Genomic DNA, 14906 nt, shown 5'->3' on the forward strand with positions numbered 1-14906 from the left:
AAATGCTGCTTAAGTTAGACAACACGGAGGAGAGGGAGGGAGGAGGAAATCAGGTAGGCGTACAGGGCACAGATAGGAAATGTAACGCGGCAGTGACACAAGCGGATGAAGGAGTGCGATTATGAATCGCGGGGAATCAATGTGGAAGGCGGTAGTGGTGAAAGGGGGAAGGAGCAGAGTTATAGAGTTGAAGAGCTGGTGGAATAGCGGCTCGAACGGACGGAGCACCTGGGGACAGCTGTCTAATTGCTGGAAGGCGGAATCAGTCGCTGGAGGGATGACCGCGTTGCTGGCGACGAGTAATAGCCCTTGATTAATCGAAATTCATGCTGGGAGCACAGTGGTAGGATTCGTGCAAATTTTCTTTGGGGCACAGAGGCGATTTAAGAAGGGTCCAGAACCCGTCAAAGCCTCGAGCAGTCTTTTTGTAGCCAATCACAGCTAGATGTCAGGGAGGGTCTTAACTTGCCCGAGTTTGCCCGGGTTTGCTTGCCCCGAGCCATGATTTGCACTACTATTGGCTACTGGGCGTTAATATATGATTTGAAACTAAGTACGACCCTACACTGCAAGCTCAAGTTATGTCAGTGTGTAATGACAAATGTCAATCATATATTGGCTACTTTTGTAAGTTTGTAACTTTCGAATTTGGACGCTGTGCTCCGGTGGACGCAGTGCTTGCCCCTTGCCGAAAACATCCTCAACTCCCCCTTTGCAAAAATCTATGCACCTGCCATCTCGCAAAGGCAACCCAACTCTACGAAGCACCTCTCTGCCGACTACTTTCCTGAAAATGGCTTCCACACCTCTATGCCACGTGCGCCGTTCTCCGCGCTTCTGGCGCATCTCTCTGACTCCCACCATTCGGAAGACGGGGGCCACCAACGCAAAGTCTCTCACTATTGCTTCCTCGTCTGCAGCGGACGTTTCTGACCAAATATTATCCCCCCCTCCATACGGTATGTACGACTGAATTCTTTGTCGTTAAAAATCCTGTTGGCTCTGACAAAAGTCCATCCCCGTCCGAGATCTAAGGGCTTTGTGAATTTTCGGGGTCGAGGATAGTTTGAAATAGCTTGGTGCAATGAAAGGAGGGAGAATAGAGCTGCGGTTGCGGTTAGTGCGGTCGTAGCAGTGATGATTCTATTGCCGTGCATTGCGTAGGAGTGATTAGATTGAGAAGAAAGGAGGGGAGGCGAACGGCGATACTGGGCAGTGGTTGTAGATCCGTTTTTTGACCAAACAGCGCCGGCGATAGATACGCTATCCCGCGGAGTAGTAAGGAGAGAAGTAGGGGGTGAGATCAATTATTTATCCCGGTGATCTGGGATCACCCGCAATGGCCACGTTCTGGGTCGGAAGCGAGCGACGCTGCAGCGTCTCGCGTCCATGTCGACGCGTCCCTGGGGAGAAGTTGTTTGACGCTGCAGCATGTCACGTCCCTGTCGATGCGTCCTCGGAGCGAATTTGTAGAACCCACAGTGTCCTCCCCGTTGCGTTCTGGCAATTTATGGCGTTGTATGCCTCTGTAAGTCAGCACCGTCGCTCTGGGACACCTGTCCACTACTAACGTAAGGGGAAGGCGTGTACTTACATTAATAAATTAATAAATGACCGGCAAACTCGGGCAAGCAAAGCAAACCCGGGCAAGTTAAGACCCTCCCTCAAGGTTCATCTTCCGTACGTGTTTGACCTCCCCATTTCTTCGGCGCTGTTGTGACTTCGATTTCTCGAAGGTACAGCAGCCCAGACTTGCTTGCTCGTTGATGACCACGACGTCTACAGTCAGTTGTAAAAAGGCAATATAGAAATCTACCTGATGATTTGTTTAACGCCAACTGCAGTTTCACAGTTCGCAAGTTTCAAGTCGTTTGATGCCGGGCCTTCAGAGGGCCGTTGTAAAACAGGATTTTGACGAACTTGTCCAAAGATAGGATGCGTATCTCCTACGTACGCTAGTTGAAACTTCCGTGCGTTTATTGGGCCACCATCATAAGGGAAATATTCTACCTCTCAAAAAGAAGATATTCTGCGGCATGTGTAAAGAAATCATCACGGTTGTCCTCCTTTGACTGGCATTTGCGCCAGGATCTCAACAACACACTTCTCTTTACTCCACATACTCTTAAAATTGAGCAACTTCAACCGCAAGACTGCAGTTTTCACATCCAGTGGTTTCCTCTTCTCTTCTCTTCTCTGAAACTTGATTCATTTACGGTCGATTAATCGCTGTCGCTGACCACCTAGGCTAGACCGGCTGTCTATGTGCGGCAACTGCACAGTATCCAAGGAAAGAAAAGAAGTACCCCATAAATTCTACCATGTATGAGGATTTGAACTCACAACTTCACGTGAGTAATACGTGTAGCAAATTTTTTCTCGCGGACCCCTTTCAGCCTTCCCACCCACTAGCACCGACCCTCACGTTATTCGACAAAGCTGCACGCAATTCCCGGAGTAACTTTACATAAACCATGCCTTTCCGCACGGCGCAAACAATTATTCACGTTTCAACCTCTGTTCAAGGGAATACGTGCCATTCTTTGTTTTCCGGTCTGGTGCTAATTTAGTTCATTTCTTAGTTGCTGTGTTCTATCACACACACATGCATGCATCATCTGCACAGGCAGCAATGTTTGTCAATTAATTTATCAACATTTCATGTCGGGCAGCGTTTAAACATTGCCAACATCTGTTTTGTTGGGTCTTTTACAGCATTTCTTTGCATCGCTCTACAAGAGACTGTAGATTCCGACGCTGCAACCGAAGTCACATTGTACAGTATTTGCGGAACCCCCTTATTGTGCGATTCAAATAGTGAAGCCAATACACACTCCCTCATGAGCTATCGTGGTGATGCATGTGGACAGCAATTTTACTGTAGGAAGTCCATGTGGACTTGCGGGTACACGTGGTTTTGTGGCCATAGATCAAACCCCAATTTTTTTTGAGGATTCTTTTTCGAGTGGAAGGCGAATGATGGCATAGAGATTTATCAACCCATACAACTGTATCTAATAAACATAAATTAGAGCCTGTCGCTTTCGCAGCTGTTGAGACAGCTTTTGCTAAATCCGTCACGACCCAGACAAGGGCTTTGTACGTCAAGGTCCTTCGTGGTAATTGTTCAATTCCCAGAGGAACTGCTCGAGGCCCATCGTCACGAATTCGTAAGACACTTCTTCAAGTGAGGTTAGTCTCTACAAGGCCGTGGAGATGGGGTACCAACGGGAATTATCTCCAAGACAGCGGGCGCTTGACCTCGACAAGAAAAAGGAAGCCATGGAGGTTGAGATGGCGAAGATTGTATCAGAACTGACTGTACGCAGTATCAAATTCACGTTAGAAAACCTTTCACATCGTGTTCCGTTCCTCCAGTTGCAAACTGACGAATCTCGCCGAATTTCTTTGCCTCTTCCCTCTCTATACCGCATTATTACAATGCCTCGTCTACTACTTGAAGGCTAATGGAGGCCCTGGAATGAACGGGAATTTGTTAGACGCTCAGGGGTTCCCACGCTCTGATATAGACGTGCACGGGGTGCGCAATCAGAGAAACCGCTATGCTACATTGAGAACGGATCACGAAAAGATAACTGCCGAGATCGAGAAGTACCTTTACATGGCGCTGGCACCTCTCGCAGATAAAACAGGAGAAAATGGACCAAGCGAACCTCCTTCGGCGGCTTCTAGCACTGCCGCACCAAGCGACGTAGCTACAGCCGGCTCTAGCTCGGTTCGTAGTGAACCAATCCAACCCCCTAACACTGCATCTGCCTTTCCCCGACACTCAGCGTTTGCACTCGTGGATGTAGTCACTGAGAATTCCCCCGCAGCGACGGCTGGTGTTGAAGTGAACGACAAGATCATTTCGTTCGGAGCCATTTCGCTGCGCAGATTCCCTACCCCTCAGCATGCCATGCAAGCGCTGCCTGGTCTTTTGCGCGAGCACGAAAATAGGGCTGTGGACGTGGTGATTGACCGAGGAGAAGACGACGCTGTCCAAAGCTTGACGTTGAGCTTATCACCGCGGAAATGGTCAGGAGCAGGGCTCCTAGGCTGTCATGTAATACCTCTGCAAGTTAGCCAAGTAGATGCTAGGTACGCGCCGGATGTTGCAACAGCTGTGATGAGCCATTCTCGACCGGATCGTGTTTAGAAGCTGGAACGAGAAAGTCGTGCTCTCTAGGGGAAACTTGCAGTGAGGTGGTTTGCAGTGAGCACCTTACGTCGTTCTATACTCACACCAAAACATCGTCTACAACGTACCTCCTTCCGGCCATCTATCCACATGTGCGCAGTGCGAACATATGTAGAACCCTCCTTAAGAGCTTGCAGGGTGCAGATATGTACATGTCAGGCAATCTTCAACCTTGGTTGAAAATTGAAAATACTGAATTTTACAGAAAAGGCATCCTCAGACCCATCACAGATGCTATTTTCATAAATAGTCGAAAATTTTGCATCTTCACAGAATTTTGTCTTTGCTTCGCAACAGGGTCATCAACATCTGGCTGGCATTGCTTCTTCTGGCTTCTCATCGTCAGCACCACCCCGATCCCCGCCTCTTCCGCCTCTCTCCCTCTGCAGCGCTACCCGCCCTTCCGTATGGCGCCCAAAGTACCACCGCGCATTCGCGGGCAAATTGAGTACTTCACGTCTCCCTACGAGCAGAAGCTCTTCGGCGATGTCTTCGACGCTCGACTGAGGATGACCAAGCTCTGGCGCAAGCTTTCTTTCGTGCGTGACGCCGCGCCGGCTATCATCCTCTTCGCAACTGTCTACACGTGGGGGAATAATACCCACGAACGCCTCTCTCGCGAAGACAGGTATTGAAGTGATCGCGACGGCAGTTATCGGAAGTGCATTGTCGCCAAGTTAGGGGAATGTTGGCGTTTTCGTGTCTTTGCTTCGCAAGACTATTGAGATGCGTGCGTTGCTCTCGAGTTGGACTCACTGGCGTTCCCAAGCGCTCGTCAAGCGCTTACGGATGGGTTTCATTGCGCGAATTTTCTGCGAAGCGCAACGGACTATGACGGACTCTGTCTGTGTTTATTCCGAAAGATCATTAAAGCGTTATCTTTGAGTATCGATAGTCAGTTCATCATTCGCAAAGTTGTTTACAAGCAACTACGATGGACATCAGATCCACGCAGCGTGTAGCGTCTTTACCAAAACCCCTACTCAAGCTTAACCTCCGCACCAATCTCCTTAAGCTTGTCACGAATTTGCTCCGCCTCTTCCTTCGCGACTTCAGATTTGAATACCTTGGGCGCCTCCTCCACCATAGCCTTTGCCTCCTTGAGCCCCAACCCAGTGATTGATCGGATTTCTTTGATTACAGCGATTTTCTTCGCTGCATCGAACTTCTCCAGTTTTAGATCGAACGCCGATTTCTCTACGACTGGCTCTGCTGCTTCTGCGGGAGCACCCGCGCCCGGGACCATACCAGCAAACATCGCCGGGTTCATTGGCATGGTCATTGAGTCATCAATTCCCAGTCGGTCCTTAAGCCCGTCAGTAAGCTGCTTAACTTCCAGCATATTCAATTGAACCAGCTCATCCAAAATCGCCTGCACTCGAGGCGATTCTGCCGTGGCGGCTCCGTCGGCTGGAGGTATTCCTATTGCGTCTGACGCCGATGAGGTAGGGGCCGCCTCGGCGCAGAGCTGACGCATGAATTGCGCATTTCGAGGCAGAAGCCGATACGCACGAGATGCTATGTGACGCTGCATCTTTGAATCTTCAAGCGCGTACTGCGGGTGGCAATGTCGTGCTAAGAACGGCAGATTGCGAAGAAGGTCGTCGATGTGTGCGGAATGGTGATCCGATTTCTCTGCGGAGTTACTCGGTGGCGACCGAATCATACACAGGGAAGTGTAAAATAATAAGAAAATTTTGAAGATACGTAATTGACCTTCAGGACAACGTCCATGGCCGCAGTCTGTTATGATGAAGGGGAGTCAGGTTTTTGGCACTCGTCTCTTGAGCATACTGAGAGTGTCACTAGTTTATCTGGGATCGAGGACCATATTCGCACTGCCTGGCAAAGAAGATAAAGCACTAGGAGTATGAAGACGTCAGTTTAATTGCTTACTTTCGTCCTCTCAGTGAAACATGGGCAGAGGTAAAAGAACAACAGGGGCCATGCGTCAAGCCATTTTTCTCGATGGCGTGAGAAGATTCCTTGTCAGAAGGCGACGGTTTGGCTCCAACTTCAGCAAGAATAATATAACTGTTTGTCTGATTGATATGCGTACGTGCTCGTGAACGCAACACGAAGAATCTATGTATTCTCAAAAGCCTAACCCCTCTTACTGTAGTTGTTCTGCCAGAGGACGGCTTAACAAGTCTACCTGGCGGTCTAGGGTCTCAATACCTTGTGAAACAGATATAAAAGAATGTAGATAATCGTGAGGGATGCTTCAGAACGGTATTGGACCAGTTAAACAGAGGCGAAGAGTGCCCTCTCTGCAGAAATCAACTCGCCCAATCTGTTTCAGTGCAAAGAGAAATTTTGAGAGCCTTCTCGAAAAACGAACATATCACATGCTCATGTCTGGCACTCAGTTGAGTCATAAGTAAGTTGGTACGACAGTGCAGACGTGAGAAGAATTGTCCCCTGAAGCTTGGACTTGGGACCGAAATCCTTCTGTCCAGAAACTCATGAGCTGTGTTGCTTGACATGTTCTTTCGACATCGACAGCGTTTCAAGATGTTTAGTCCAGCAAAACAGCGCAGCTCTTTGCTAATTCGTTTGTATTTCGACTAGGATCCAGGCCATCCCTGCACATGGACGTCAGAGTCGACTCGGGCACACTCGTTGGATGACATGGACAAGAAAACTCACCGATCGCGACTCCGCGTCAGACTCCCGTGACCTCACAAGTATCCATCTTGAAGCGATCCTAAAATCATGTCATCGTCACCCAATCAGATCCCTTTCTCAGCACGGCGTTCGTGACAGAAGTCCAGAAATTACCAAAAACAAACGAAAAACTTCCTTCATATGTCACGCGCCGTGTCCTCCGTTCTTGTAACGCTTCTCAGCCTCTTCTCCCGGTTTGCAACCTGCAACGATAAAAGACCGATCAATGACACTCACGCGGTCGCCCGTCTTGCTCACACTCCCCCGAGGCACACCAGCTCCCTTCTCGCGGGGCGACCCGATCTCCCCCCTCCGCATTTAAGCTGTCTGGCTGTCGGCGTTGGGCTGCGCGACATGGCAGATGCCACGCTGCGCACTGCCGTTGTAGAAGAACCGCCTTCCTCCCCGCCCTCGACCCGCCCCGCCTCCGAGCCGCCAAGCATCTGGGATTTACCTCCAATTCCGCACGTCGACAGGACGAACGGCCAGGCCATGCCAAGCTCGTTCACAGTTGAGGAGGAGCCTAGTGAATCAGGTATCACTAATTCCTCAGCCGTCGCCCTACCTACGCGGGTTGCCATGCAGGCCGCCGTGCGTGTCAGATCTGCGCCGGAGAGCGGGCCCATTTCTATCGCCATGGACGGGCCGAACCCCTCGCCGCACTTTGTGTCGCTGGAGAATGTGGCGAGGCTGTATTTGGAGATGAAGAATGAGCGGGACTTTTTGGTCAGGGAGAGCGCCTCTATTTTCAATGATCGCGTTGCCGTCGTGTCGCAGTTGCGGCAGCTTGAGCTCCAGCTCAATGAGTTGCTCCAACAAAAGGGGCGCTTAGAGGAGAACTTAGACACCCTGGGTCTTCGGGACGAAGAAAACAGAGAGAAGATCGCCGCTCTTGACGAGAAGGTGGCCAACATTTCGACGGAATCGCAGCGTTTCGAGGCTACTGTCCGCGGGCTCAAGGGCGACTCGCATTCCGTGCAGTCGCGCGGCGCCGCGTCCCGCCCGCGACCACGGCCGAGCGCTGCTTGCGAGCGTACCCTGTACGGACACACGGGAAACGTCTTGGGTGTCGATGTGTGCGAGAACACCAATGTGCTTATTACCGCAAGCTCAGACAGATCGCTGCGAACGTGGGACTTGTCCACAGGGCGCAGGCTTGACACTTTATACGGACACGAGGGCTGGGTTCATGCGGTCGCGTTTGCAGAATCCGGCGATGCAGCCGTGTCTGGGTCTGGGGATAAGACAGTCAAAGTCTGGGATTTAAATGGTGCACGAGGACGCGGCACATGTCGAGCAACTCTGCGCGGGCATGAAGCGGGTGTGACTTGCGTGCAATTGGACGACGAGGACGTTTTAGTTTCAGGTTCGCTTGACCAGACTTTGAGGCGTGTGGACTTGAATGCCAGCGGCGACAATTGTTCCGTGATCCAAGGTCACGAGAGCGGTGTGTATTGCTTGCAGTTCGTTCGTCATGGTCTTGCTTCAGGTGGTGGTGACAGTCTAATCAGGATGTTCGATATTCGGACAGGGAGGTGCCATCGCACATTGCAGGGTCATTCTGGCGGTGCTGTGCGCGCTTTGCAGTTTGATGATAACCATCTAATATCAGGAGGCACAGATCATGATCTGCGATTTTGGGATCTTCGGACAGCGAGCTGCACCGCAGTGGTGGATGTGGGTTGTCGGGTGAATGCGTTGAAATTTGATCAGGAGCGTGTGTATGTGGGATGCGCGGACAGGACACTGAAGGTGTACAATATGGAGTCAAAGAAGCTAATGGCGGAACACGGAGGTCACCTAGGGCCGGTTATGAGTTTAGCCGGCCACGGAAATCAATTTTTTACTGGGTCCACCGACCAAACAACAAAGGTATGGAATCTAGGTGGATCAAAGTAGGATAGAGGGGGGCGGGGAGCGGGCCCAAGACGCTTGAAGTATTTAGCTCAAGGTTACAAAACGGGTTCCTAATCTGTTTATCATTCCTACTCTTTTTGCAAGGAAGCCCAGTTGCACGTGCATTTTTTCGGCTTATTGCTACTATACTAAACACCTGTTGTACATGTTAGCCTCCTGATCATCCTTTGTTGGATGCCGCATCAATCAATGTATCTACAATGGAGCGAATATCAGGATTCACATGAGATGGCCGAAGCTCCCTCTTCATCCTATCGTGAGGAAGTGCACGGGCGTTTCTTTCCTCGACAGCTGACGCCAGTTTCATTTGATCCCAATCTCGACCCCCATTTGCCAAGCGTGCAGCCGCCCTCTTTGACTCTTCAGTCCCGTTCGGAAGAGGGCCGAAAGATACTACCACGGGCGGCTTTGACGCATTCTTTTCAATTCGCCGCAACTTTTCCGGAGAAGTACTGGTGCCTTTCGGGTCCTGGCTAGAAGATATGACAGACACAACGGGCACCTCGGAAGGGCTGCGAAGGTTCCTGCTCTCTTCACCGTTTTTTTTTCTCTTAAGGTCCTCTATTGCCTTCTGATGTTCTTCCTCTAACTGCTGTCTCTTAGCATTAAACGTTTGTCGAATCAGTCTTTCATCATGATCCAAGGTGTCAGGAGCAGAGAAATCATTCGTTCGATCAAAAGATGATTGTGGCAAAGACACACAAGAACTATGCGCCTCATCCCCATTGGAAGGGGCACTTGACGGCGGATATCTGGCGGCGAAGTCATCTGCAGATAGATTGAGCGATGGAATGGCACCCAGAGATACGCTCGATGCGATTCCATGTCTGAGCTGGTCAAAGTGTGCGCTGTCCTTTTCTCCCGGTGGCGTTGCAGTGCGGTCGTGGCCATTCATAACCGAGTCGTCGAACGACACAATTGATGCATGCCGATGTTTCCTCTTTGATATCCACATGGCAATCTCGTCCACAACATCTGAATACCCAGCCTTTCTAGCCTCTTCCGCTGGAGTAGATCCCCAGCGGTCTCTTGCTGTGGGAAGAGCTCCAGCGTGCAGTAGCACCTTGACAAGTTCTAAATGTCCCTCTACACACGCCAAATGAAGAGCAGTCCGGCTGTCGTAATCTTCGAAATTGGGATTCGCACCTTGACCCAAGGCATTCCTGACTGCATCCACGCTGCCGCGCGCCGCATGTTCTACCAAGTCCATGCCTCTTTGGTTCTCGAGTTCAGGTTGTGCTTCAAACAAGTGTCGGGGGATATTCGCACCGTACTGTCTTAGTAACCGGAGCACGTGGCGATGCCCATTATTGACAGCATCATCAACTGGGGATCGACCTTTCCTGTCACGAGCTTCCGATGACGCTCCATTCACGAGCAGAAGTTCAGACACTTCATAGTGACCCTCAGAACAGGCTAGGTGGAGGGGGGTGCGCCTGTCGTAATCAGACAGGGTGACTTCTGCACCAGCAACGATTGCCGAGCGCACGGCCTCCACAGTCCCCGCAGCCGCACTGCGCATTAATGCCGACTGAATCATCTCAACATTGTGCACCCTGTCATCATGAATCGCTCCATAATCTCTTAGCAAAGACTGGACTTCCGCATGACCATTCTCCACTGCATCTCCCAAAGGGGTGTTTCCCCAACGGTCCCGTACTCCAACTAGTGCTCCTTTATCAAGAAGCAATGAGCAAACTTGTAATTGGCCTTCCGCGGCAGCAAGATGCAAGGGTGTCCTCATATCGTAATCCGAAAACTTTGGATCTGCGCCGGCATCCAGCTTCTCTTCTACTTCATGCACGCGGCCTTTGGCACAATGATCCATTAGTCTAAGACACATCAAGTAATATTGCTCATCGTGTTCGATGCCAATCACCATACCTGCCGGAACTCGAGGAACCAGATTATTCCCGCTGTCATCGGATTGAGAACTTTTCCAAGAATTGCTTCTCAGAGCTGCTGCCTTTCCTGCGGGACTTCTTTGTTGACTCATGGAACTGCTACTCCGCACAAGTTCTTTAGGATGAGTTCCAGTTGAAGACACATTACCATGCCCGCCATGAGTCCCAGCCACGTGATCAGGGGAACCTCTACTCATTCCACTGTTCTGTGAACTGGAGAAAGCAGTCATTGGTAAAACCTCCCCAGAAGCAAACCCAGCTACTGCTGGAGATGCAAAATCATTCCCTGCGTGGCGTGGTCTGCTCTTACCGCCACTCTTATCCGAACCGCGAACTACTACAATTTGCGGGATACCACCTGATGAAGACCGCGGTAGTCCGGTGTTGCTTGAGGGATAGGAGTGAATTCTTCCCTCTTCTACCTGTCGCGGCGGGACAAACCTTCCAGCGTCCGTCGAAGACTGAGTCTGACTCATCTGCTGCATAGTTTTGACTGGTTCTGTCTCTGGGCCTTGGAAAGTTAGGGTCTGCGCCGGCATCACCTCCTTTTGTCGCTCCGCCTGCCCGTCTATTCCGGCTGAAGATGAACGAACGGGTGTTGATATTGGTCTGCCCGACGTTTCAATCACAGGAACCGTAGGCCGAGGACGTAGTTGCGTGTCAGAGGTGGAATGAGAAATATGATGCGTTGGTCCTTGATCACGATCATCAGGTCCCGAAAGCGGCCCTAGAGGATGATGCTCAGTATGCGGATCTGGATGCCTGTGTGTATGATGCACAGCCATATTCTGGGGAAACACAAATTGTATTTGATCGTTGTCAGGTCCTTCGTTCTGTTCTTTTTCTGTCACCCGAACTGGAGCGCTTGAGACCGCGGCATTCTCGAAACGTGGGCTGCTGCGATGGACATGGATAGGCGTCTCTTCTTCAATGCTCGCACGCAAAAGGTCCTTCTGGTGCGATCCAGGAACATCCGGTAGCGCAACTCCATTTCCAGGCTCTTGTGCATGAGATACATGTGCAGTCACGAGAGGAGCAGATGGCGCCGCATGACCCTGTTGCATAGTGTCTGGCGACAGCATTCCAGGTGGCGTCTCAATCGGAGTAGTGGAGTGCGCGTGCGAACTTTGAAAGGATGATGTATGAGGGAGACTCTGGTGCGACATTGTGCGATCAATTAACGCCTCTGGCATGTCAGGCGTACTATGTTCAGTACGCGGCTGAGATGCTGCTACTGTCGAAGCCGTCTCGCCCCCATCTGATACATAATGCGCATCCATTTCGTTCGGATTGGGAGTCCGAACAATGCTGAGGGGTTCATTTGCGACATCCCTTTGAGTTGGCTCCTGTGCATTAGGAACCTGGGGTGCTCGCATTTCTTCCGCCAGATCTGCCGGTTGCGATTGCCCAGATGTCAGGAGTGATGATTGAATGGATTGAGAGTGAGGACGCGATCGGCTGGGTAGAGACTCCTCCGGAAGCTCAATAGACACACTGGAACTGGCTTCAGGAAGTTGGCGGGCCGGAGGTTGCGGTGTGGCGTTTCGAGATGCTGCTTCCCGTTGTAGCCTCGCGTGCTTCACGCGTCTGTCGATTTCCTCGCGTATGACGGTGAGCTGCTCAACCCCAAGACTAAATTCCGAAACCATTTCTTGCGCAATGTGCTGTGCGCTGTCTGCAAAAGGATCAAACGTAAACTCGACCCTCTTAATCGCATCGCGGATAGGAATCTCGAGCCCAATGTAGATCCCTCCATTCTCTCTTGAGGCCACCACTGAGACTTGCTGATCGACTGATCCTCCACCCTCCCCCTCAATCATACTGACGAGCACATTCCTCTTCAGCGGATCTGACCAATCGATGAGTTCCGTACCAATTGGCATGTTGGTGGACGACGGCGCTGCCTCCAGGCTAGCAGAAGCAGCGGTGTCTGGCACGCCCTCCACGAGAGAGAGATTGCTCCAGCTGCCTTCATCCTGTTCCCATTCACTGAAGAAAGGGTGCTGCAGCAATTGGTCGGCTGACGGTCTCCTTGCCTCTTTCTCAAGACACGCAGCGATGACTTCTTTCACGTCCCCATCGACCAACCTGCTGAATGCGTGAGGCTTCTCCCCGCTAAAAACCTTTTTGAAAATCTGTGCCATATTATTACATTCAGAGTAAGGGTACTCCATTGTAACAATTTCCAGAAGACACATTCCAAAGGCATAAATGTCAACCTTTTCAGTGTAGGATTCCTCGTATAGTTCAGGCGCCATGAATTCTGGGGTTCCAATAACCGAGTCGGCTTTCTCACGCTCCTTAACACCAGAAAGACCAAGATCACCAATCTTGACCTCACCCACATGCCCGTTGATAAAAATGTTATCGCATTTCAGGTCGCGATGCATGATGGGTGGCTCCTGATTGTGCAGATATGCGATTGCTGCAAGAATGTTTGAGCACCATCTGCGAATGACTTTGAGCTTGATAGCCTTTGCTTTTCTGAGATATTCCTTAAGAGTACCCGACATCATCTGCTCTGTGATGAAATTGATAGTTTGATTGCCATTCGCGTCAGACCCAGGCCAAAAGTCGTAAAAGTGAATGATGTTCTTGTGATCGACTTGGCGTAAAAGAGAGACTTCATTTGAGACCTTCTCAAGATCATGTGCGGAAAGACGATCTACATGAAGCTTGTTCCAAGCGACTTCGAGGGCCTCCTCAGTGTCAAAAGCCTTGTAAACGGTCTTGTAAGAACCCCTTCCCAAGATGTCAGTGTAACGAATGTAGCGTCCGTTGGGGCTTGTCTCAACGTGCTGAGCCACTGACGAGTCAGCGTGGGTAGCGGACATGGATTAAAAGAGTGTGACAAAAGGGAGACCGCTACGCTGTCCCTGAGTGAGCGCACCGCACGTGGGCGTCGGCAACCATACAGCAGCCGAACGGCGGAAGCAGGCGCCGGGAGTGGCTGCGAGGATGGTACGGGGATGAGTGTATACGGAGACGCTACGCAGGGGAGCGCGAATAGAAGAGCAAAAGCACAACTCACGACCGAGTTTGAAAAGCGGAGTGACGTTGGTATCGTTGGCGGTCGTTGGTGCAAGTGCTTGCCTTTCGGTTTTGCGCCGTTGACCTGAAAACCGGATGAGGTGAGGCGACGAGGACGAATGAAAAGAGAGAAAGAAAGGGAAAAGAAGGGTGGAGGCAAAGATATAAAAAAAAAACAGGACGGGCTCCGAAACGAAAAATAGACAGCGCAATCCACACGCAACGGGAATCAGCAGGTGGGTGTGGGTGTGTGTGTCTGTGCGTGCGTTCGCGGAGGAACACGGTGAATGAGAGAATGCAGAGAGAGCGGCGGTGGACGTGTCGGAAAGACGGCGGCGGCAGCAGGTAGTTGGAAGGATGATTGAAGATAGTGGAGTGCGGCGCAGTGAAACTGAACAGGAGCGCAGGGGGGCACGTATAATGTGATAGAGGAATAACAGGCGGTGGCGTGTGCAATGAGGCTGCGAGAGAGGGGGGGGGGAATGGAAGGTGCAACGGGGGGTGGGGGGACTGCGGGGAATTGGGTGTGTGAAGTAGAAGGGGATGGGGAAGTCTATGGTAGGAAACGGAGTGCGTGGTGGTGGTGTCGCGAAGGGGGACCGACGTCGCAGGAGCGTTGGACCGGGGCTGCGTAGCGTGTGGGTCGGGGGTGCAAGGCTCGGGCGGATTGGCGCCCTCCCTCGACACATGCATATCTACCATACGCTGCAGGCTTCTGTACTGTACGAGTACTGTACCCGAGCTGCATACCAGCGAATGCGCACAGCGCACGGCCATCCGCATTCCCCGATTGGCCGATTCCGCCATCCGGCGCATACAAGGCCCTTTTCCTTTCCCCGCAGATCCTTTCTTCCAACAATCCTCCCTGTGTAAGCACCCCCTCCTGACGGCCCCAGGACAACGCCCAGCGCCTCCCGTTCCTCCCGCCGGCGTCCGTCTCGTCCCGTCCCAGCCCGATCGGGGCACTTATCACCCCTAGGCTCCGAATCCCTTTACAGTTGCCTCGATATCCCGCATCCGTTGACGGAGGAAAAGGCGGCAGCGCTGGTTGACGTCAAAGAGCGTCCCTGGGTATCTTCTGTCCCCGTCAACTGCCCCCGAAGGTATCCACCCGTCTTAAAAACTCTATTCCAAGTTGGAATAGAGTTTTTAAGACGCAAAATTTAATGCATGAGAGGATATGTGGT

The 14906-nt window shown here is 51.4% G+C and overlaps 6 protein-coding genes; 3 read left to right on the forward strand and 3 right to left on the reverse strand.

Annotated features, from left to right (window-relative positions):
* Window positions 1-2: 2 nt before the first annotated feature.
* On the forward strand, window positions 3-125 carry CHC_T00007215001 (hypothetical protein). Its single transcript, XM_005710707.1, has one exon. It carries the CDS (start codon window positions 3-5, stop codon window positions 123-125), a length of 123 nt encoding a protein of 40 aa, XP_005710764.1.
* A 3081-nt stretch (window positions 126-3206) lies between these two features.
* CHC_T00007216001 (hypothetical protein) lies at window positions 3207-5099 on the forward strand. XM_005710708.1 is given in 4 exon segments: window positions 3207-3216; window positions 3217-3321; window positions 3464-4159; window positions 4160-5099. The coding sequence occupies 2 exon segments, from the start codon at window positions 3217-3219 to the stop codon at window positions 4157-4159; spliced, it is 801 nt and encodes a 266-aa protein (XP_005710765.1). The 5' UTR covers window positions 3207-3216; the 3' UTR covers window positions 4160-5099.
* A 5-nt stretch (window positions 5100-5104) lies between these two features.
* CHC_T00007217001 (hypothetical protein) lies at window positions 5105-5867 on the reverse strand. XM_005710709.1 is given in 2 exon segments: window positions 5105-5180; window positions 5181-5867. 1 exon segment carries the CDS (start codon window positions 5865-5867, stop codon window positions 5181-5183), a length of 687 nt encoding a protein of 228 aa, XP_005710766.1. The 3' UTR covers window positions 5105-5180.
* Window positions 5868-7222: 1355 nt separating this feature from the next.
* Window positions 7223-8932, forward strand: CHC_T00009189001 (WD40-repeat containing protein). XM_005710710.1 is given in 2 exon segments: window positions 7223-8767; window positions 8768-8932. 1 exon segment carries the CDS (start codon window positions 7223-7225, stop codon window positions 8765-8767), a length of 1545 nt encoding a protein of 514 aa, XP_005710767.1. The 3' UTR covers window positions 8768-8932.
* Window positions 8933-8945: 13 nt separating this feature from the next.
* CHC_T00008370001 (Serine/threonine protein kinase) lies at window positions 8946-13523 on the reverse strand. The gene has a single exon (XM_005710711.1). It carries the CDS (start codon window positions 13521-13523, stop codon window positions 8946-8948), a length of 4578 nt encoding a protein of 1525 aa, XP_005710768.1.
* Window positions 13524-13526: 3 nt separating this feature from the next.
* Window positions 13527-14408, reverse strand: CHC_T00007218001 (hypothetical protein). The gene has a single exon (XM_005710712.1). The coding sequence runs from the start codon at window positions 14406-14408 to the stop codon at window positions 13527-13529; it is 882 nt and encodes a 293-aa protein (XP_005710769.1).
* Between the last annotated feature and the right edge of the window lie 498 nt (window positions 14409-14906).

The sequence above is a fragment of the Chondrus crispus genome, genomic scaffold (genome assembly GCF_000350225.1).
Source record: "Chondrus crispus Stackhouse genomic scaffold, scaffold_66, whole genome shotgun sequence".
Classification (NCBI taxonomy): domain Eukaryota; phylum Rhodophyta; class Florideophyceae; order Gigartinales; family Gigartinaceae; genus Chondrus; species Chondrus crispus.